This window comes from Pollachius pollachius (assembly GCF_949987615.1).
Source record: "Pollachius pollachius genome assembly, chromosome: 19".
Lineage (NCBI taxonomy): Eukaryota > Metazoa > Chordata > Actinopteri > Gadiformes > Gadidae > Pollachius > Pollachius pollachius.
The window spans coordinates 20,199,447-20,222,775 of record NC_136952.1 but is presented as its reverse complement, the minus strand read 5'-3'; the positions used below and the strand labels follow the sequence as shown (position 1 = coordinate 20,222,775).

The window sequence follows — 23,329 nt, the reverse complement described above, 5'->3', positions numbered from 1 at the left end:
CCTCCATGTCTCCTCCTCCGGACTGCCGCCCAAGCTTTGGCGGCAGTCCGGCAGCTCCGACGGGGGGAGCTTGTCCGGCAGTCCGGCAGAGAAAGGGATTGTCCTACCAAGCTGAGCTGCCGCCGAGTTCCCCCCGCCGGAGCTGCTCGTCCACTGGTCTACAAAATCGTAGCTATGCTCTGATTGGAGGGGAGTGGGGAAGGGGGAGGTAATGTTCAAATGTGCCCCCTCCCTACGTAGGAGGGGGCGCCGAAACTGACTCGCTCGTTTGGTAACTGTAGGCGGGGTACTTTCAGAAATGCATATCTCACTCAAGTGTGGGAGCACCAGAGACCCAAAACAACACCCCAAATCCCAGGAAAAGTGGTGTTTTCATAATATGTCCCCTTTAACTATATGTGGGCCTTAACATAATAAACTCAACCTACTTATGTTGAAGATGCTGGATGTGGTTTTAACCTGACCTACTGTGTCTTCCACATGGTGTACCTTTTTACCAAAATCGATTACTCATATAGGAGCATTGTGCACACGGTGCCCAGTCTAAATTGTCGCCACACGTCTCCCCAATACACAGCTGTGTGCAATTGGTCAACAACATCACATGAATCATTCTGTCAGGATCTGGTATCCGTAAAGATTTGGTATCTTCTCAAATCAAGATCATAGTGTCCAACTCTTTGATTAATTATATATTAACCAGTTCCGGTCCAGATTCGTAAAATTGTGAGGGATTATGGAGATTTGTATGACTGACTACAAGCGCATACAAGGCTTTTGATTGGCTTTTGATGAATCCGACAATTGAAAGGAATCACTACATACGGATATAGTGGACACACAGTATAGTGTGAGACCATTCACAATGCACATTTTAGGTTTACATACGTCACCTCATTTACCAATAACAGCATATACTTTGATAACACGCTCATAATAATAGAACATTATCAAAAGGCATGTGTAGGGATGAACCAATAACAGTATTGATAATGGTATTGGCCCAAACCAAGTCAAAATACTGTATTGGCAGTATACATACACACACACGCACGCGCGCACACACACACACACACACACACACACACTATGGGATGACCTTAAATCTAGGACAATTCGAAACCTCAATCGATAGGCATTTAGTCGGCGTCAACTTCAAAATAATCATTAGCCTATAGTTTGTTGCATTAATGAATTTATAGTTGTAGGATTTTACTTAATTTTAATTGACAAACCATCAAATCTTTTTTTTATTTTAGTGTCAGTTTCCTTTGAAAAAATAATAAAAAGTAGCCATTTTTTATTTCCATATTATTTAACATCTGACAATAATAAAAAAAACAATAATAATAAAAATTGATTTTATATAGCGCCTTTCAGGATACTTCAGTTGCTTCACAGGAGTGGGAGGTGAGGGTGTGTGTGTAGCTGAGTGCGAGTGCATAATGCGCAAGGCGCTGGGTGGGGTCGTGAGTTAGAGGCCATAGGCCTCAGAGAAAAGGTGTGCTCTCGTGTACTTTTTGAAAGTGTCCACGGAAGGGGCACAGCGGATGTTGGGGGGGGAGCTGGTTCCACAGAGTGGGGGCGGACACGCAAAAGGCCCTGTCCCCAGAGGTCTCGAGTCTCGTGCGGGGAATTGCCAGCCGGTCCTTGTCAGAGGACCTGAGGGACCGCAGGGGGGTGTAGGGGTGGAGGAGGTCAGAGAGGTAACGGGGGCCAGAGCGTGAAGGGACTTGTATGTGAGGAGTAGAATTTTGGATTAAATGCAGATCTTGACTGGTAACCAGTGGAGCTGCATCAGGGTGGGGGTGATGTGCTGCCAGGGCTTAATGCCAGTTAAGACCCTGGCAGCTGAGTTCTGCACATATTGCAGTCTGTCCAGGGTTTTAGAGACTGGTGAGTATGGCGTTGCATTAGTCCAGGTGGGTAGAAATGAAGCAGTGGATCAGGGTTTCAGTAACTGAGTCTGTTCTAAATGTGGGACTGGAATGATAGGGTGGGGTCCAGGATGACACCCAGGTTGCGGACTACGGGTGATGGGGTGATGGAGTAGCCATCCACTTCCAGCAGTAGATCACCAACCTTCCTGAGCAGTGACTCTGGGGCCACCACCATGAGTTCAAACTGTTCAGTTTTATTGCTGTTCAGTTTGAGGAGGTCACAGTGGACCAGGCGGGAGCTGAGGGGAGGGTTTGGTGCTGATATATAGTTGAGTGTCATCAGTGTCATCAGTGGAAACTGAGACCGTGGTGACGAATAATTTGGCCAAGGGGAGCATGTATCTGGTGAAGAGGAGAGGGCCGAGCACAGATCCCTGCGGTACGCCATGATTGGCTGGAGCCAGGGAGTTGGCATCTTTCAGGGTGACATATTGTTTGCGGTTGGAAAGGTAGGACTGAAACCAGGAGAGGGCTGAGCCCCTGAGGCCGATGAGGTCAGAGAGACGGGTAAGGAGGATGGAATGGGACACTGTGTCAAAGGCTGAAGAGATCAAGGAGGATGAGAATGGAGATGAGGCCATTGTCGGCGGCAGTGAGAAGGTCGTTGGTGATTTTAGTGAGGGTGGTCTCAGTACTGTGTCGAATTCTGAAGCCTGATTGGAGGGGTTCAAAGAGCTCATGGTGGGACATGTGATGTTGGAGCTGGGAAGCCACTGCTCTTTGCAGGATTTTACTTAGGAAAGGAAGGTTGGAGATCGGACGAAAAACCAAAATAATATCATAAATGAGTAGGGCTTTGTTATTTAGTGAGCAAGTGTTCAGTAACATGAATGTGGCAGCCCTGATAGTGGAAGCTAACAGGGCTGCCAGGTCACAGGGGTCACAGGGCAATTGATGCAGAGCTGGGGACGTAGGTTGACGGCCCGCGGGCGTGGTTTGTTTTGATGACGTTGCCTCAGTGAAGCATGGCACCTAACTGTGGGGACAGCTGGAGTAGTATCCATGTAAACAAACTTATGTCGGGCAGCCCTATGCGCGTAGCGGGGTTGATGAAGAAGGCAGAGAGATCTGATGACCTCGAGGCAGTTCGGAGAGGAGAGGGTGCTGTGTTTGAAAAGTTCAGCTGCAGAGTATTTGTAGAGAGTCATGTCGCGTCCGACTGGGAGCACCTGGAAGTGATAGCCTGCTAGCGCGGCGGCTAACTACACAGAGAAATAAGCCACAGCAGACTACCAGGAAAGAAGCAGTCCGGGTAAACCAGGTCAGTTCCAACACTGATGATCTGTGTCAGGCAGGGGTGTCCACGTCCCGAACACTCGTATTGGAGGTAGTCCACAGATCGTCTTCGGATGAATGGAGAGTAGTGGCAGATTACACAGGCTGACGAGATGGTTACAGCGCGATCAAACTCGTACTACGGTGATTTACAAGTTACCGTGACGGCAACCTGTAGACCCGCGATTCAAATATAGGAAGCCAAGTTTCGATTTTGAAATTAGGTCAGTTTGGAAAGCTAAGAAGCGGCGACATTCACGCCAGCGTCCTCCCAGCCGTTCTGAGACATCCTGCGTGGGCTTAATGGCAATGATTCTATCCCGACAAATCAGATTATACAAAATCTAAGTCGAGGATACCATAAACACATACTTGCATACATGCACTCATACACACATCTTAATCATATGGGACTTTTATGAGTACTCTTAAAATACTTATTAAAATACATGTATTAAGAAATAGCAATACACCAAATACAGAAAAAAACTGAATGTTGGCACAAATTAAAGCATTGAATGGCATTCAAATGTAGGGGTAGAAAGAGAGACAAATAGCTGAAAAGATATATACATCAACATAGGTCAGATATTTAATTTAGTGTGCCTCACCGTAGAGGTTTGCATCGGAAACTCACAATCGTCCATATCATCGGCCACGGTCACCTCCTCTGAGAGCCGAGCAGAGCTGGAGCTGTTGTCTGGCTTGGCCCTCTTCAGCATCAACCTGGGGGTGAGACCACAGTGAGACAGGACCTCCTGAAGCCTAGTCCTCTTCATTAACCTGGGGGTGAGACAGGACCCCTAAAGCCTAGAGCCTTAAGAAAGAGGAAAGACATTAAAGATCAGTAAAGTAAGTGGCAGGATGGAAGATGGATGGAATACCGCTGTTTGAACTTGGAGGGTTTCTCCTGGTTGTGGTCTTTGTGGTTGTTGAACTCATCCTTCTCACTGGGGACCCCCATGTGACCATGAGAAGACTTGACCAGAACCTCAAAGTCAGCTACCGTCTCAAAGTCCTCGCACTCCTGCTAATCAAATACATCCAGAATTACATATATCAATAAATCAATGAATCCCTTCAGAATTACACATTCCAATACATCGAATAAAGACATCAAAAAATGCATCCGTAATGGAGGCTCTATTTCAGACCAGTACCAGTTCTCACACACACCCACCCACTCACCCACCCACACACACACCCACACACACACCCACACACACACACACACATGAAGGGTTCTCCTTGTTGGGGATTAACCCTAGGAGAATCAGTTGCAGTAGTATTTCCTATGACCTTCTTGGGTGGGAAGACGTAGGCTGGCGCACCGCCGCCCAGAGAGGCGGAGAAGGTCTCAGCACACTCGATGGGCATACTGAGGCGGTAGAAGGTGATGTCAGTGCTGCTGTTCTGAGAGCCAAAGGACTTCTGGGTGACCTTCAGACATGGGTACGACTCCATCGTCCCGTCGATCCTGCTCACCTGGGGGTACACAACATCAAACACGCTTTGGTTCTCCCAATGTTCTCCTCATCGGCCCGTCATCGATTCCAGTATAATCAATAGTATCTTCCAGCTCATAGAGCTGGAAGATACACGAACACCCAGCTCATACGCGAACACCCAGCTCATAGAGCTGGGTGTTCGCCTGGCCTTTCTAATGATGAGCTGGATCTCTCAGGCTCCATCCTGGGTGTCAATGTGCGTCGTGTGAGCCTAGCTATTGCCAGACCAAGATCAATTATAGATTGATCTTGGTCTGGGGAAGCTGCTGTCGTTTTCTTCAGCACAAGAGGCGTCATCAAGGTGCCTAGTTCCAATGACTCTGTATGCAATTGGCTGCTTGCCGTCGCTTCCCTGTCGTCATGGTGTTGAACCAGCCAATAGCGCGCCAGGGGGAAAGCCAACTTGGTGATTGGTTCCCGTAAAAACGTATCGAAACTAGAAAGAAATGTATTGCTCTTCTCCAGACCCTTCTGCAGGGCGAACTCAAATCGCAGGCAGAATGGGCGGGGCTACCCAGTCTAGCATCGTGTGTCACAGAAGAAACGTTTTAATACAATGCACCCTGGTGCTGCGTCACTGGAAAGGCCGTCCCGGTAGAGGCGAAGGGGCGACTAGTGGAGTGTTTGAATTAAGCTTGTCTGGCAGTACAGGAGTCTCCACATCCCATTGTGTGTCAAACACATGCTAGTTACCCTAGTGTTGTACCTAGGGTCTCTGATGAGAACTCTAGCCAGACCACCCTACAAGCTAGGATTAAGCAGTAAGCTAACATGCTTGAATGACGATTCTGACGCTTTCCAACGAACTTATCGGCGGAAGGAACCTGTGTGTCAAAGAGAATCAGCCAGTCTCGATAAATGGTTGTTGCAATAAATGCTTCTGAGGAATCTTTAAGGGGTGCATTCCATAGTTATTTCAATGAATCTCTAATCAGATAGCCTAGTTACAGAACAAGGGAAACTTGCTATTGGATTCATGCAATATTTTCTGTGTGAGGTCATCCCGCCATATTACCAAAGTCAACTTCCCTATGGGACTACGACTGGTGTTCCACATATACTGGTTTGTCACAGCCAGTGATCGTGATTGAATCCCTTAAATTGTTCGCCACAACATTAGCTGCTAGCCAAAGAGGCAGATGATGCATATGGTGCCGATCGATCTCTGGCACACCGTGTCCAAATGCCCTCTGTTTTTGTTCCCTTAGCAGTTCCTCTGTAGTGATTACACATAAGGGTCAGGGAATGAGGTCACATCTGAGCCAATGCAAACACAGATATTTTTTGATTCACCTGCTGATTAAACCCAGTAGGTGTCTGTAGCAGTAAGCATTAAACCAACACTTTGTAACCTTTTACACATGGCTGGCCCCCTCTGGCCCCCTCTGGCTTGCCCCAGACCCCCTACCTACCGGTATTCTGTCGTGAGCCAAGGGTCCAGATGGTGCACTGACAAGAAATATTCTTTCTCGTCAGTGCATTTTGAAGGATATCGGGCATATATAGTAAGAACAAAACTAAGTGTCCATGTATCATTGTTTGCGCCACCACTTGCAGGGGGCTGGGCTCACCTCGACGTGTTCATGGTTGTGTGGGACGGGGATGAACTGGGCCAGCCTCTTGCCCAGCCACATGGTGATGTCTCGGTTCATGTTGACGGCGAAGGGCTCGTAGCCCTCCTGCAGGCCACAGATGGTGAAGTACTTCAGGGTGCTTACGTCCTTGCCAAAATTCATCCTGCCCACCTGACAAACGCCCAGACTGCATACCGGGATGAACCCTTTCAAAATAAAATAAATCTTAGTATCTTAGTACTATAGAATAAGTCTAAAGTCCATGTAAATAACTAGTATGGGGAAGGTTGACTTGCATATCTAGCTAAGGAATGATCCCAACAGGGAGTAAGTCGTTATTCTTTGAAATGCAAAATTGTAAAAAACAAAACAATAGGCAGAGAGTCTGTTAACCTTCGCAGACTTCAAAATCCTTGAAGGCCAGCTCTGAGCCAGAGTCATCCAGCAGAACCTCTCCGTTAAGGGTGAACATCATGGTGCGTTCCCCGAGGTCCACCATGCAGCCCACCACGTCAGCCGGCTGCCAGGAGCGGCCAAAGTGTTCGTTCCCTTGGTGCCAACGCTGCGCCTGTGGAGAGAGGGAGACACGCCGATCTCTGATCATTCACCTCTAGAGTGTGTTTAAGCATCATGTTAGCGCTGGTTCTTGGCTTCACATAGACAGCCGTGTTAACCCCCTTTCACTGTGTGCATGTCTATACATTCCCCGGCTGGGTGCGTCAGCTGGAGATTCAATTAAAATATAAAGACACAAGGCGTGAACTACTCGTCGAGAACTACTACTAGAGTGTATATATTGAAGTACACATCATTAACATTAGAACTACATTATTGATTGTGCAATTGTCTAACAGATCCCAAGAACATAGAGATGGATTTTTATCAAAAATATATAATCATTAAAAGGTCCTGTACATAAGATTTAAAAGCCATCATTTGAGCAGTTTGTTGGATATGTCTAAGCCATACGGCGGCTTCTAATGAGAGAGATGCACTTTGAGAATATACGTTTTGAGATATTATTTAAAATAAAAATTAAAACGGTTACCCTGCCCTTTAAAAGCCATTATTTCTTTACATGGACATTTAAAATCTTTTAAATAATTTTGTGAAATGCTTTTTATTGTAAGTATGTAAGTATATGTTGTTTTCCAAACAGGCTACTTACAGTAAAACACCATACACATAAGCACAATACCTTGACCATGATGTTTAGGAATAACCTTAAAGCCTACAACACACTTATGTTAGTTATGTTATTGTGTATTAATGTTGTGGAGAATAAACAGTAGAAACTCAGTGTGATGGTGTAGTACATTCTGAATGAGAAGTACAACAGACCCATTCATATTTCTGTATGAATTAAAGGGAAGGGTAAACCTACATTAGAATATATACACACAGGAGGTAAAATAACGTTTTATTTGAGGAGAATCTAAACCCATGTTACGCTAACTCGAGCAATGGTTCAAAACCAACAGAAAACTAACAGGAAAACTCTAGTCTGGGAAAGCACTGAATCAGGGGTAGCATAATCCTCGTATGTTACAGAGAATGTGTGTTGATTTGGTGTTTTACTTAGCGATAAATTAATGCGATAAAAGAATGTAATTAGAGTTTTGAATCATTTCTTTTGATTTTGGTCACTGCAGTAGTAAAGTGAGTTTTTAAATTGCTGTGTATTTAATGTGATGCAAAATGTAATGCCATAATTTGTACAGAATTTGTACACCTGTACAGAAATGTGACATGGTAGTAGCAGCTGTAGCATAAAAAGGAACTATAATCAGCTACACATCGCCAAAAGGGTTAATCTACTCTTGGCTGTCCCACAACAGAACTCACCTTAAAGCCATCAAAGGCAAAGGCCTGTTCATCTGATCCGAGCTCCTGGTCCGGCAGACAGCCTGGCCGGGCCCATCCCACCCTGATCTCACCCGCCGTGTGGATCTGGGGGGGGAGAGCGCATATCATTCACCCGCCGCTCATCTCAGACCAAGCAGTCTACCATGTCATAGCAGAACGTCTGGGGAGAGACTTTTCATCGCCTGACCCGGAAACCTAAACCTGAAGGGGCTGAGCTAGGCCGTTCTGTTAGGAAGATATTCTACTAAAGACAAACTGGATATACAAAGCTCTAAGGGGAATTTATTTCTACAGTGGCATTTCTACACAGTGTGGATTTGAACCCCTTACAGACACTTTGTTTACTAGTGCTGGTGATTTTGTGTTTGCTGTTAATAGCCAAGTGCGCGCTTACAGATCCAGGATCCAGCAAAATGATAAGTGAAAGAGACAAATGTCCCATTAACTCATATTTAAACTGGTCTGCCATCAGACTCTACATAAGTAATCTATGGTAATCAAACTTCAGATAACTAATCTAAACTGACATGCCAATTGCATTTCAGTGTTAAACAAAATATCAAACTTTGTTGTGCCAATTCTGCCTAATGTGGCATACGGTTGATGTGTAGCCTTTATTTTAGCCTTTTCATGTTGTTTCCATAGAGGGATAGAGTTGGGTCTGGCTTCTTCAGTTCGCGGCTGATCAAACAAAGAAAGTCACATAAACCAGCCTCAACTCAACCATGTTAAGCCATACATGGCTAATACCATCAAGGATCATCAAGAGGACATGCAGGAGATGGAGGGAGAAGAGGAAAGTTGGTGTGGTATCTGAGGGACCTACCAACACATGGAAAGGGTAAAAGAGGAAGAGAGGTTAGCCACCTTGCACCTCTAAATGCCTCTCAGTTGACGACTCGTGGTCAAGGGAGCAGGGCTCCAGGGAGGCTCAGAGGGCTAAAGAGGAGCAGTGGCCCAGATAGCACTCCGTAAGGGAGAGTGAGAAGAGGGGAAAAGCACACCAGGTTACATACCAGAGTCAGAGGTCACTCTGAAGATTGTTTCAGATCAATGGACCGATAGGAGCAGAGGGACAGAGGTACAAGCAGTCTTCTACAAGTCTGCTCCACCAGATTGATGCAGACCTGTGCAGGGATTCTCTGAAACAGGGATTTTGGATGTTGTAATCAGAGCTGTGAGCCCTGGTCTTCACCTCGGACATGTTGGAGATAAAGAGTTTTACCTCTGGAAACATTCCTCAGGGGACATTTCAAGGAGGAGAGCACATCTGTCTTTTTATCATGAGCACAACTACATCTCAAAGGTCTGAGAACAATCTCATCCTTCCCTGTTTCAGGCCATCAAAGGGGGAGGAAGCTGACTACTACAGCTCGGAGCTCGTACAATGGAGTATATATATTTGAAAAAAAAATACAGAAAAAATATACATTTGAGTCCACACAGGTTCAAAAAACCTATTCCTCCATTCCAAGGCCACTTCATGAAGAAGTGAAAGAATATCTTTAGGATCTACTAAACGCTGGATCCTCCAGGCCAGCTCTCCATGTTACTCTCCAGTGGTCTACTCTAAAGAAGTTTCAGAGAATCCTAAAATGTCATTACGGGACCAAAGTTGCCATAGTATGTCAAAGTACATGCATCTACTATTATAAAGAGACTGCATAAGTTTGATTGGCAATCAAACGTATGTTAACCAGAGAACACCTACAGAAAGACCAGGACTTCTGGAACAATGTGCTTTGGACAGATTAATCCACAGTAACAGAAGGCATGTTTTTAAGAGCCTCATGCCAATTGTGAAGCATGGTGGTGTGAATGTCGTGGTTTGGGGCTGTTCTGCTGCCGCAGGGCCTGGCAAGCCGACCATCATAAAATCCACCATGAATTATTTGTTGTACCAGAGGGTGGATGAGGAACATGTTAGACCATCTGTCAGAAAATTTAAGCTGAAGCAGATGTGGACAATGCAACATGACAATGACCCAAAACAATCCAGTAAATCTAACAAGAATTTGGCTCAAAAGAAGAAGTTGAGTTTTGGAATGGCCAAGTCAAAGCCCGGACCTTAATCCTACGGAGATGCTGTGGGGTTGTTTTTAAATGGGCTGTGCATGCAAGACACCCCTCAAACATCACACAACTAAAAGGTTTTTGCATGGAGGATTGGGATAATCTTTCTCCCAACCGATGTACAGAAAATGTCTAATTGAGGTCATTTTAGCCAAAGGGGGCAATACCAGCTATTAGGGCACATGCTTCCAAACTTTTCCTCAGCAGAAATTGCCTTTTTTTTTATAAATGATAACAAAGTAATATTATCAGTTTTTTGTTCCAATTCATCCCCTTTATCTATATTTGTTGTTGAGAAGAAGATCAAATATTGATATGTCGATAACTCTTAAAAAATAACCCCAAATTTCCTGGGGTGTCCTAACGTTGACTGTATAAGTGTCCTATAAGCTTTCACTGATTTTGGCATGGATGACAAACCCAACCGCTGTCAAGAGGTAGCTCCACAAATCCATATACACCATGGCTTTATGAAAAAGTGTCCTGGGAACTTAACCCTCTCTCATACACGGATATAAAAATCAACCGTTGGCAAGACGGAGCTCTAAACCATCTTCCAGCCACGCCTAATTTAGCAAGTAAAGACAAGCTTATGCTTTTTCCTTTCCACCAAAATATCCTAAGTACTTAGAGGATTTATAATAATAAAATGGAGTTTCCAAACTTTTAACCCAAGTGTAAAACTGTGGAGCGAATGGCAGTTTGCTGATGAAGTGGATTACAATAAGGGTGTTCTTTAAAGGTTGTTTCTCTGTTGAATAGTTTTAAATATCAACTTCACGGTTAAGTACCGACCTGGGAAGTCCAACACTGATGCAGATAACAAGAGAACACCAGCTCACCCAGACACTTCCACCCTCTCGTGTTTTCCCAGCTGCATCAGAACACGGCAGAGTCAGGTGTTGAACGGAATCTGGGCCTTTGACAATACCAAGAATTAAAAGAACAGACTTCTGTTCTTGGGGAGAACGTTCTTGCTAGCCGTTCTTGGAAGAATGTAATGCAAGGTCCCGAGTGTGCAGAAAGCTGTGGACAGTTTGAGACGGTGCATTCTTGCTGGTATTGCACAATACCCCCGGCATAAAACGCCAGGCTTCATCACCAGAAACAATTGAAGCCCAGGTGATTACTCCACAACTGTACACCAACAATGTAATGTATATATATAATGATAAAGAACTGCTTCTGTTCTTTGTTTATACAGTTGTTGGCTGCGTTTCCTCCGCTATTGTGTTCCGCCGTCCGCCCAGTTAGCTGCAGTGGTCTCTGGTACATTGTGGTGGTGATGGATCACTCCCCCTGTTTTGCAAAAGCTTAACCCACCAGAAAAAGGCAGCCAAAACAGTAGCAGAGAAACTCCAATGACTTTAATGATCCATCGATTTGGCTCCCCCCCCCAGTAAGATCCATCATGACGTGGGACAGGAATTCAACAATCGACTCTTAACAAAACTGAAGGAATGGAGTGGAGACGGAGGGCACCATCACTCCGTACCACCCAGAAGGAAATGCCCAGACAGAACAATTCAACAGAGCTCTGCTAGACAAGGACTAGCAGAGCTGGTCCTTGTCTTGTTCCCGAGGAGGGAAGACCACACTTTACAACTTCACAAGGGAGTCCTCCATTAGAACCTCCCCATGCCATGCCTGTACAGTGGAGGACAGCCCAACCTCGTTAGATATACAATCTTTCAGAATAAATCGTTTTAAATGATGATGAACGATGGCAGAGGCAAGACCACGTCATACGTGTGACTGTGCCGTGCACCCTATAGAAATATGCACTAGAAGTAGCACTTTGCTCTTTGGCGGAATCAGAACACCAAAGGCCCTTTCACAAATGACCTTGGTAATAGATGGAGGGAGGGCTGCAATGGAAAACCTCCTCTTACCTCAAGCTCAAAGTACCATTTGCCGGCGCTGACACTGTAGGTCTTTTCTGCTCGGAAGACACGAAAGCGTTCGGCTGAAACGTTGTCGAGGTCCACCCGGGCTGAGGGGACGACAGTCAGTTGAGAGTCAACAACGTTACCGGTCACATGGAGAGTAAAGGCATTTAATGAGCCTATCTTTCTGGTCTGCGTGTTAGGGATGCAATACCTAAAATAACCCTTAACCATTTAACTGTAATACAAAATGCAATATAATATGTCGATTTTGGTGAATCCGATCAAAACTTCTTAGTCTGCATTTCAAACTTTAAGGAAGTGCAAAGTAGACAGATGTTCGGGAGGGGGGGATTCAGACGATGCCCATAAATCCTGGGCCATTTTAAGACTGGGTTCATCAGCTGACTTTTAGATGTTCATTAAAATAGTGTAAAGAAACGTCGATGTCTTGGTGATATGGCGTGAAGAGGTCCTGCTCCAGAGACGGGGCCTACCGTGGTCCTGGTCCGGGGCCTCCAGGTTGTACCCGTATCCCAGCAGGGTGCGGACCGCCTCTCTCAGGCTGTCCTTGTTGGACTTCTTGGTCCTCTCGTCCAGCAGGGCGTAGGGCACCAGGCGAGGGTTACGGCGGTTCTTCACGTCCTGAGGACCCAATGGAGAGCAGGCAACATGTTTCTCCACAGACCAGAGGAGAGGGCAGTAACGTCATGGTAGTCTGAGGGACATTTGTTATAGTACACGTGCATAATCAATGATTAGCATTGGCATATGGTCAAAACATGATACACATTTCCAGCCCTGTTGGGAAACCTCTGATCACCACTATTAAGGAGGCAAAGGGCTATGGCCAAATACATGAAAATAGCAGGTGATGGATTATAGATTATACACACACACAGACACACACACAGACATGCATATTTATATCCAAACAGCCCCCCCTGTTTTACATGTATAACAGTCCACTCATTGAAAACCAAACTCTTACGTTAACTCTGATAATCCACTGACAAACTCAGCTTGTTAGTTGGGTGACAGCAGGCCTCCACTGCCAAGCCACAAGCTCAGTTTATGCAAAGCAAGTGGATTCGTATGCAAATGTATTGTATGAATCCTAGCCCTTGAAATCTATAGTTTAATACGATTTGTTGTATGGAGATACCTACCTATCTTTTCAATCCAGTCTTTTTGAAGTTTTAATCTAGATACATTTGTCACAAATTCCAAAATGGTTGCAGAATCTAGATGCTGTTCTTGTGTATAAAGAGCCATTGTGTGTAGACTGTGTAAACATTATGAAAAAGAACCTACCTGTTGAATGCCATAAGTCCAGCCTTGGCCTATGCGATCTCGGGCCCAGACGTTGTGTGCGTTCTCTGCCAGTTTGTCCACCATGGCCTCCTGGGCAGACGCCAGTTTAACGTGGCTCAAGTCCAGGGGAGCCGGCTTATAGCTGCTGGCCAACTCATAGCTGCACGGAAACGCTCGGTTCATTCAAAATCATGATCAGGAAAATCATGATCATGAACAATATTATTGTCTGTTCATATGTTGTTCTAGATAAGAGGAGTCGTTTTTTTTTCTGACGAGTTGATTTCCAATACTTTGTGTTGATGGCCTTCAGAGAAGGAGGACTTACGTAGGGGAAAGCTTCAGGCTGTGGACCTTCTCTATGGCGTGTTCATCGGCCAGGCCCACGTGACAGCCCAGGGCCAGGAGGGTTCTGGAACGCAAACACACCATATCCATTATTATAGCAACGCACGTTTGATTGTAGCACGTGATGTTGTGGGACGACTTTTTTACTTAACTTTAAATTACATAGCTTTTATGTAAAATATTTACGGAATCATCCCTTTTTTAAGGACAACCAAACCCTAAAACAACTTGGATGAAAAATGATCTTGTGGGCTGGATGGTTGTAGTTGAAATGCTGTTTTTTAAGATAAGCATTTTTATTGAAATTTTGATAAACAAATACAAAGCACTGTACTCATTTATACAAGACATGACATTTTATACCTGTATATGATAATAAAAAATAAAAAAAATAAAAACAATAAAAAAGTAAGACAAAGACAAATGTAGCCAATGCCAATGTTACCATCTTCACAGGAGGGATGATGGATTTGTACAACAACAAAAAAAAAGGGAAAAAGCAGAGAGGTTTCCAGAGATATAGCCATGTCTACTCATGCTTGTATTGAGATGGCTTCATAAAGTATAAAACAGTCAAGATATTAGGCCGAGTCAAAACATTTATACTGGGAATTCTGTTTGGAGACCTCTGTGCTTCTTGTTCACATATACTGTTTGTGTATTTAATTTGAACACTCTCACACGTTCACGTTTGGAGTGGTTGATTGTAGCGTTATTTCCCAATTCAGTTTTCACATCAAATAATAATATTATAAGAATTTATTTTGAAAAAAAAGGGAAATATTTGTTCTGCAAAATGAACACAATTCTTTGCCATTGGTTTAGTTATTATACTCCAAAACTGTAGGAGGATATAATGCCAGGAAATACCTAAGGCAGAATAATAATAAGGACAAGAAACATGATAACAATAGTGTTGCTTTACAACCACACTAATGAGACACATCTTACTACTATAATAGCAGGCCTGTCGCACCAGTTACTCAAGTTGGTCAGTGCGCATGGGCCAAGCAGCCTGCACCTCACACACACACACACAGCACGTGCGAACGCACACATACACCGCACGAACGCACGCACGCATATACACATGCACACGCGCACGAACACACGCGCGCACTGACGCAGGCGTTGCAAGACAAAGGCAACGCAGGACACCGCATACACACACACACACACCGCAAACACGGACGCAGACACATGCACGCCAAGCAGCCTGTAGCTGACACACACATACAGCACACGCGAACGCACACATACACCGCGCGCACGCACGCACAAACACACCGCATACACACACAAACATCAATAGCGCATGAATAGCGCTGACGCAGACATTTCAAGAAAACGCAGCGCAGGACACCGCATACACACACACCGCACACACATGCACAAACACACGCACACACGCCCGCGTTGAAAGACAACGGCAAGATCGATCCCGCATCCTGCAATGCCTTGCGATATTGATGTCCCCCCTCCCCCTGCCGTCTGTTTTAACGGCGTGTATGTCTGAACCAGGGGCGAGGCTAGCCCATTTTTAGGGGTGCTGAAGCACCCCTAAAAAGGGGCTCAGCAACCCTAAAACTTGGGAGTAAGAAATGTTATTCTAAAAATTATATTTGTTCGTCTTTGAAATTGTTAAATAATGTCCAAAACATAAAATCTTTTGAGTTAGTTGAACCAATGTTAAAATTATGAAGTTATTTTTCAATAGAAATATTTTTTGTTTTTGTGTGAAAAAAGGGTGGGTGGTGTGGCAGTGGGGCTCATTGAGTGCTCAGCACCCCTAAAGCTCTGACCCTAGAATCGCCCCTGGTCTGAACAACATATCCTGACATTTGTACCCCGAAAATTTCCTGATTAATACTACCCCTGAGGTAGTATTTTTTCCGTAGGAAATTTAAATGGTGAACGCTAAAAGATAGGTCTTATCATAACCCTAAAAGTAAACATCAAACAATTAATTACAAAAAATAAGTTCACAGCTGCACGTGTATAGAAAATGTATTTTTTATTATTATTAAGTGTTAGTTATATGTGAAATGAAGCAAAAAACTACGCTCTCTTTCTCGTCGTTCGCGATGCCTTTCTTCTTTGTCATATCTTCTATTTGTCTCTAACTCATCCTCCAATCTTTCATCAATTGATGCTTCGGATTTTGTGGATGCAACGGAATATATGATGCATCATTTTAGCAACATTTAAGATGATCGCGATGAGTTCTGCCGCTCTGCCTCCATTTTGTCTATGGTCAAATCAAAACAAACTACAGTGACAGCGGCCACACTTATCCCGCCTCTTGCGAACTTAGACCTTACGTCATATCCCGCCCCTTGCAAGCCCACCCCCCTAAACCCCCCGTTGATTCTACTGATGTCTAAATAACATCGATGTCCGCATATAAAGCATCAAGTGGGCATCAACAACAGGGTCGAATCTCCTGATATACAAATGCGGCAAAAATGTGTGAAAACGGCTTATAAGTAGAAAATAATTATGCTTGCTTCATAACATAAGGAGGAAAGGATTGTGCTTGCTTCATTACGTAATAGGTGAACCAAAATGTTGTATGTTGTAACATTTAGGCAAAATGTTATTAATTATGCGCTCAGAAATGTGTTACATTATCGACTGGGGTTTCCACATTATTGCTATGGGTTTAATTACAACTAGAGGTTGAGCGCGCGCAAACTCTAGTGATAATAATAGTGTGTTGCACTACAACCACACTCATAATAATAAAACACATGATTACAATAGTGTGTTGCTTTACAACCATACTAATAAGCCGCATGATAACAATAGTGTGTTGCATTAAGCCCACACTATTTGTAATGCCAAATGTATTTGCATGCAGCACCAATGGAGCATGTAAGATGAGCTTGGCAACACGGGTAGATGCATTCGTCATAGCAGACAGCAGTTGATTTTGTGCTGTGTTTCATAGGAGCCCTCATGAAGGACCCTTAACCCTAACCCTCAAAGATACGAGACAGACTAAGGGCCCTATCTTGCATCCGGCGCAATTTACTTTCTACACTGACGCATGTGTCGTTGCTAGTTTGCAACTGACGCAGAGCGTTCTTTTCCCTCCACCGCCACCGCTGTATATTAGGGAATGATCTTGAGCCCCAAGGGGCGGTTCGGCGAAAGGAGGAGCCGTGTTCTGGCTCAAACGTTCCCTGGTGCTATTTTGCAGTTTCAGAAACCACTTGCGCCACAAACCAGGAAATACCTGTTTTAAAGTCAGTGGCGCGCTGTTCAGATGCTATTTTAAGGGCGCATGCATAATGTTGCTTGTGCACCTCGCGCATACACTTTGCTTCTCTCATCTACCTAGCCACACATTCTTGGTAAATTATTTGGGAAAGAACAGCTAAAACAGCGGTAATAAGTTGTACTTTTAAATCAATGCATCTGCAAACACCGTACAGCAAACACATATTTTCTTGACACAGACATCGTGTACAAGCCCATAACTTTTAGGATTGATGAGTATTTGATCGTGAGAAAACATTGTGGCGCGCGTGTGTGTATGTGTAAAATAATGAATGAATGCGGGCGCGCGTGTGTGCGTCCATCTGTTTAAACACACGCAAACTAAACTCGTAACGCATAATACAGTCCATGGCAATGTATATTAACGGGGAACACATGCATATTAGGAACACAAGTCGATAACGATAATGCATACAATACTGCTAAGCAACGATGTTTGTTAATGTATTGCGTATATCATTAAATATAACCACAGTTACCGCAAGTTTTCTTTGCCTAAATTTATTTGAGGACTCAGTGTTTCTAAAGTTGTGGAAGAAAACACAATTACATGTCTGAATTAGGCCATATTATTTGGCCATAAACAGCCATTTGAAGTTTGAAATTCATGCAGTCATGTATCTGTCTCATCGGAGACTGCAGACGCGCTGTCAAAATATCAACTCGTCAGATTCAAATGCGCTCATGGCTCTTAAAGGGGATGGGAGCTGGCACTCTCATTGGTTTATTGCACGTTACGCCCAAACCACACCTACGGGTAATTAGGCTACTTCAGACCAACCCTTTTTAGTTTTGTGCAGGGCGCAAGAGTCATTTATGCGCCGGTAAAATAGCGACATCGCCATAAAACCTCCCACAAAGCTACTTGCGCTTGGCGCTTCTCACTTGCGTTTCAGACCGTTAAATCAGGGCCCTAAATCACAAAAATAAAGAACATCTACAGAACCAAAGGATAAAGGAGAGAGAGCATGAGTACTATGAGCTGTCTAACTGGGTTCCTCATTTTTCCCACTACCAAGTCCCACTCACTGGCTTCAATACATCTTTAGTATTAAGGTATGAATTGATTGCCAAGCCCAATGCAGTGTGTAACCAAGAGCGCTTTCCCAAGCACACCATCTTGTCCTTCTTAATCAAACCCTGAGACGGTCGAACCACTGGTACGGGTCGCTTGGCATTTGTAAATGCGGTGTGCTGACCAAAACAACAGGTCAGTGAGTACAGTTCTCACTTACAGGGAGAATGAAATGCAACCTTATTGCAGGAACTAAACCGTAACCTCATGAATTATTGGCTGCTTCTGCAGGCATTTGATGATATGTACAGAACTAAATATTTCATAAACAGAAGCCAGGTCTTCAGCGTTCGTTGCAATATGTCTAGTGACGCAATATGGATTTGGAAGCAGGTACTCTTAACATTTAATCATAACAATCAAACAAAGTAGAAACAGGGTTTTAAAAAAAAATTAACAACAAGGTAAAACTGACAGGACTATACAGTATTAAAAAGATGGCCTATACACTATATAAACTGCTATGGAGATGTCCCTTGAGTTTTGCTTGACTTCTGGGCTGATTAAATGTGTTAAATAAAGACATCAATGTAGCAATATATGTAGCAATGTAATTAAACTTTTTGGATACATAATAATTTCATAACATTTCTGAACAATAAAAATGACTGAATGAATCGTACGTGGCCATCAGGAAAAGAACCACCAGTACCAATTTAAGATTCAGACCAACCAAACCAACCATGGTTGTTATTGGGCCCTAAGACTAGTTCAGTAGGTTTTGGATACCCAGTATACCCTAATCTACAGACCTTCCCGGTCTTCTAAGGTTTAACCTGGGGCGTTTATCATTCCAAAGAGATTCATGCCATAATCGAACAACCTGCTTCAAATATTTGGGGAAGATATTAATGGGGAGTGGCTGTAGCTTTGGCCAGCGCAAACCTCCAGTTATACATCGAGTATTTGTTATAACTGAGGCTTTGGGGCTTATATAGAAAAGAGTTCTCCCAGTAATGACTCCCCCATACATAATACATGGTTGAGGGTCAGGAGGCCATGTCCTCGGCATAAGTCTATAAATCAGCAGTCCATCAATTTGTGCTTGGGGCTTTAGCGGATGGAGGCTTCTGGAAACCACTATAATCTGTCATCTGTGCATCGATTCATTCTGCTTAGGAGAGACGGAGGAAAAAAAATGAAAACAGAAAATTCTGTTTTCATGTCAGAATTGAGTTCAAGTCAACTTTGAACAACATAAAAGAGGAAATTTGTTGTGCTGAAGCCTTTTCCTCATTTGCCATTTATTTCCATGTTTAAGTTCTTGGGCGATACTTTGAAGGCATATTGAATTACATGACGCTTTCCTGCTCTGAATACTGCCACAGGAGGGCAAGATACAGCCAACTGCTCAGTTTATTTGTCCAAGTCCTCTTTATGCATGAAAAATATAAAAGCCAGTTATGGAGAAAATTTAAATAAATTTAAAAAATGTAAATAGGCTGGATGAAAGCTCTGCAACATTATTAGATAACACTAGTGAACACACATTGTATGAAGCCCCTTAGATCCTGGAACTGCAGTAAAAAATCAAAGTGTCAAATAGCTTGTGTGTGTTCCAGTGTTCATCATCGGCACATCAATGTGGTCAATCAATTTACTAAAGACGTACCCTAAGGAGTTCTATTTGCTGAAGTCTGAATGTTTAAAGTGATAGAAATCCACAAATTCAGTGAATAGAAGTGAGAAACTATCTGAGCATTCTAATGGCGGTCTGTAATGGACAAGATTCAGAAAATATAAACCATTCCATTAAAGGTAAACAAACACTCATAGCCTTGATCAAGTGAGAGCTCCAGTGTAAATAATCCTTCATTTAACAATAATTATGAATCATTTGGTAATTCAATTAACAAAAAAAAAGGTTATGATCATTATGTTGCTCCAAGAGAAAAGGAGAAGAAAAGTTCATCCACAACGGGAGTGTTGGAGTGTGGCCTACGATCTGCTATGGAGGCAGAACAAGGTTTTGGTTTCAATGGGGAGCATTATCCATGGAGGAGCAGACAAAGGACGGCCCCCTTCTGGGGATCAGGACACGCACGCCAGCCCCCCGCCATCCTCAATGTAAGCAAAGCTGGGAGCATCAGGGAAAACTTTATAAATCGCTAATCAGGCACTTTGAAATCGTAGATTGTCCGATGTAAAGATTTCACATTCCTCCTATGCGTGACGGGTTCAAGAAAATCAATGCAGGTCTCTCCGTTGCCTAAGTGCACAACAATGCCCATTTGGCGCAGAGCTTGCTCTGTTGTGCCCCAGAAGTCTCCTTTACCAGGGCAAATACACTTGTGAGTCTTTTTGTCAGTAAACTTGCTCTTTTTCGAGCAACAAGCTTGAGCTGCATTGGACGGGCCTCAAGTCTGTTTCTGGAATAAAGTCCGATTTGGTTGGCATGGATTTCAGACACGAACCGTTTACCTACGGACCTCACCTCTACTTGTAGATCCAACCGCCACCAAAACCACCACTAAACGGATCATCTAACTAGAACATGCTGGCCACTTGTCAACTCTCACCGGTGCACTACATAGCCCCTCCAATGTGAGTCACCCCTATAGCGTAGCACCCTCACACACAGCCACTGGGTTCAGGGACACGTCCAAGCAGGGATAGCTTTTCTAGGCTGCGTCTCAAACCTTTTGGGAGTAGCTGACACAAGGCATAACATTGAGGAGTAACATCCTCAATGACGGTTATCTCACTTTACCTAAAAATAACAACTGTTAAAGCTCTATTTATCAAGTTTACAAAAATAGTTAGCTTGACTGCACAGCCTACCTATTAAGCTGCCATCTCCGTTAGTCATGTTGCATCCATACCACGTTAAGGACAGAGACAAGGTGCTTATGCTCAGGGTATGCCAGGTTGGAGGTCGGCCATGCTCCAGCTCATCCAGAAACGTTCAGGGAATTCACCTGAGAGAGAGTGGACGATAGCGCTGCGCTTCTTGGCAACTTGTGATGAACAAAAGACCAACCCGGTGACATTTCCACTTGCCACTCCATTATTAATCCCCTTTTAAAGTACTGTCACTTACTTTTGGTTTGCTTCAAAGAGTCACTGTGTGAGACACTGTAGTGGTCCGGTGTTTCACGAGGCAAATCTCTCTCACACTGTGAGCGGCTTCAGACACTCCAACTAACTCTAGCTAGGATAAGAGAGTCACCATGACGGAGACAGTTGCAGCAGTGTTAACTAGTTAACTAGTTGGTTGCATAGCGCGGTTTATGGCGGTGATGGACTAGAGTGGCTTGTTTTCAGCGTACCAAAGGTCAGCCAACCTTTTTTTATCTGGTGAACTATAACAATGTAACAGGTGGAAATGTCACCGCATTGATATATTGTTTCTCACCAGTGGCCAAGAAGCCCAGCGTTATCATTCATCTCTCTCCAGGAGGATGAGCTGTGCATCAGCCCCTTCTCAGCCCGGACACGAGTAGCTAAGCACCTTATCTCTGTCGCTACAACAGCAGCTCAAGGCCCCTGCAGACGGCCTGGTTTCACAGCGTTATCCTGTGGTGACCGCCAGCAGGCAGCAGCTGGATCCTGGGTGGGAGTAGGGCCTTACTTTAGGGTCTCCAGAGACATCTGCAGGTTGTAGCTGCACTCCTGCTCGGGCAGCTTGGAGAACTCCACCAGGCACGGGTGCTGCCGCTTGTTGTCATCCCGCACCTGAAGCAACAGGAAACAAACATTACAACCGACATGTAGATTCAGTTAGATTTCATTAACATTAAAGGAAGACTAAACCTTGAAACAACTTGTTTTAGATGATGTCATGATGCTTACAGAGCAGAGTTATGGAGTGATCCTGGTTGAAACAGCGATTAAACCCGCTGCTAGACTAAGCATGTAAGCGTGGCGTATCTTCGAACCATGTGAATAAGCTCTCACTTGTCTTCAATGAGGGCTGCTGCCCTGAGCCCGTCTGACACGCAGAGACTAGCGTACCTTGACAGCAAAATGCTCAAAGAGAACTGAGGTCTGTTGTGGTTATTCAGCGGTGGTTAAGTCCAACCAAAAGCTCTACATCATAACCACGGGTTGGTAACTAATCACTTATAATTAACATGAACAGAGCAGGATGCCCTGTTTTCTCCTTTCCTGGCGGAATATCGCTGGTCCTGCCGGGCAATTTCATCAAGACTTTGTTCAATGTTAAAACCACTCATTAGCTTTGGGATATTTGGAAGTAGGTCTACTCTAGTTCTATGGAAGCTGTTTGTCTTCGAGACATCCGCCCTGTAGTATAGAAGAGCCGAGGGGCCGTCCAGCAGGTGGCGCTAGTGCAACACTTGTGGACTGAGAGGAGATCCCTTATTTCAGAACCTTTCCAGTTTCCAGAAATCCTTCAAAAAAGGAGCTGGTTTGAAAACAAAGTTACTGCTACTGATGCTTTCGGCTGAACAGAAAACAAGGAGAACAACACCTGAACACCAACACAGCCCCGGCCCTAAATGGACATACAATCCATCACGAGACGGACAGAAGGCTTCTTTAGATTATGCAAGGGACAAGCTCAAACTGGTTGCTTGGTTTTCATTCATTGAATGAATATAACATTTTCGTTTCCCCCCCCCGCCTCACCACTCCATAGGTCCAGCCCAGTTGGATCTTGTTCATGACCCAAAGTTCATGGATGTTCTCTGCCAGCTTCTCCCTGATCCTCTCCAGATGGGGTGGTAGGACAATCTTCACACACACACACACACACACACACACACACACACACACACACACAGACACACACACACACACGCACACAGTAAAGAATTCCAATAGTGAAGAAATTCATGTCCAAAACCTGAATGATGACGGGCTTTGAGTGGCAGAGCTTTGGAAAACTTTAGACACGTGATGCATTTAAAGAGCCTTACTAATCGAATCAATCCAAAACACTACGACGTCACCACTGAGATGACACCGGTGTGTGTGGATGGTGAAGATCGGTCTGAGCAGTGAATTATTTAATGTCTGTGTCCGAGTGAGGGTTTGGCTTACCGGACATATCGCGTAACACTACATTTCATAAACAACATCGCTGATTACAACACTCATAATAGTTACACAGCGATGGTTCTAAAAAGGAAAGCTGCCGTGAGTCGCAGCTCATCGTGGTTTGAATTCCAGCTAAACCAGCGTGTTCACTGGCTCCTTAAGATACTGTCGTTCACATTTCAGAGTT

General features: G+C 44.2%; 1 protein-coding gene across 1 annotated transcript in view; it reads right to left on the bottom strand.

Moving 5' to 3' along the window:
• The window catches only part of ryr2a (ryanodine receptor 2a (cardiac)), a gene marked incomplete at both ends in the record, with an annotated part of 175,982 nt that overhangs the window by 102,520 nt on the left and 50,133 nt on the right, over positions 1-23,329 (bottom strand). Inside the window, 13 exons of the mRNA XM_079757379.1 lie at positions 3,827-3,941; positions 4,100-4,242; positions 4,515-4,700; positions 6,295-6,503; positions 6,691-6,865; positions 8,143-8,247; positions 12,129-12,229; positions 12,620-12,767; positions 13,437-13,596; positions 13,765-13,848; positions 21,713-21,816; positions 22,732-22,836; positions 22,949-22,988. Coding sequence (XP_079613505.1) covers positions 3,827-3,941; positions 4,100-4,242; positions 4,515-4,700; positions 6,295-6,503; positions 6,691-6,865; positions 8,143-8,247; positions 12,129-12,229; positions 12,620-12,767; positions 13,437-13,596; positions 13,765-13,848; positions 21,713-21,816; positions 22,732-22,836; positions 22,949-22,988 — 1,675 coding nt within the window. The remainder of the gene's footprint in view (positions 1-3,826; positions 3,942-4,099; positions 4,243-4,514; positions 4,701-6,294; positions 6,504-6,690; positions 6,866-8,142; positions 8,248-12,128; positions 12,230-12,619; positions 12,768-13,436; positions 13,597-13,764; positions 13,849-21,712; positions 21,817-22,731; positions 22,837-22,948; positions 22,989-23,329) is intronic.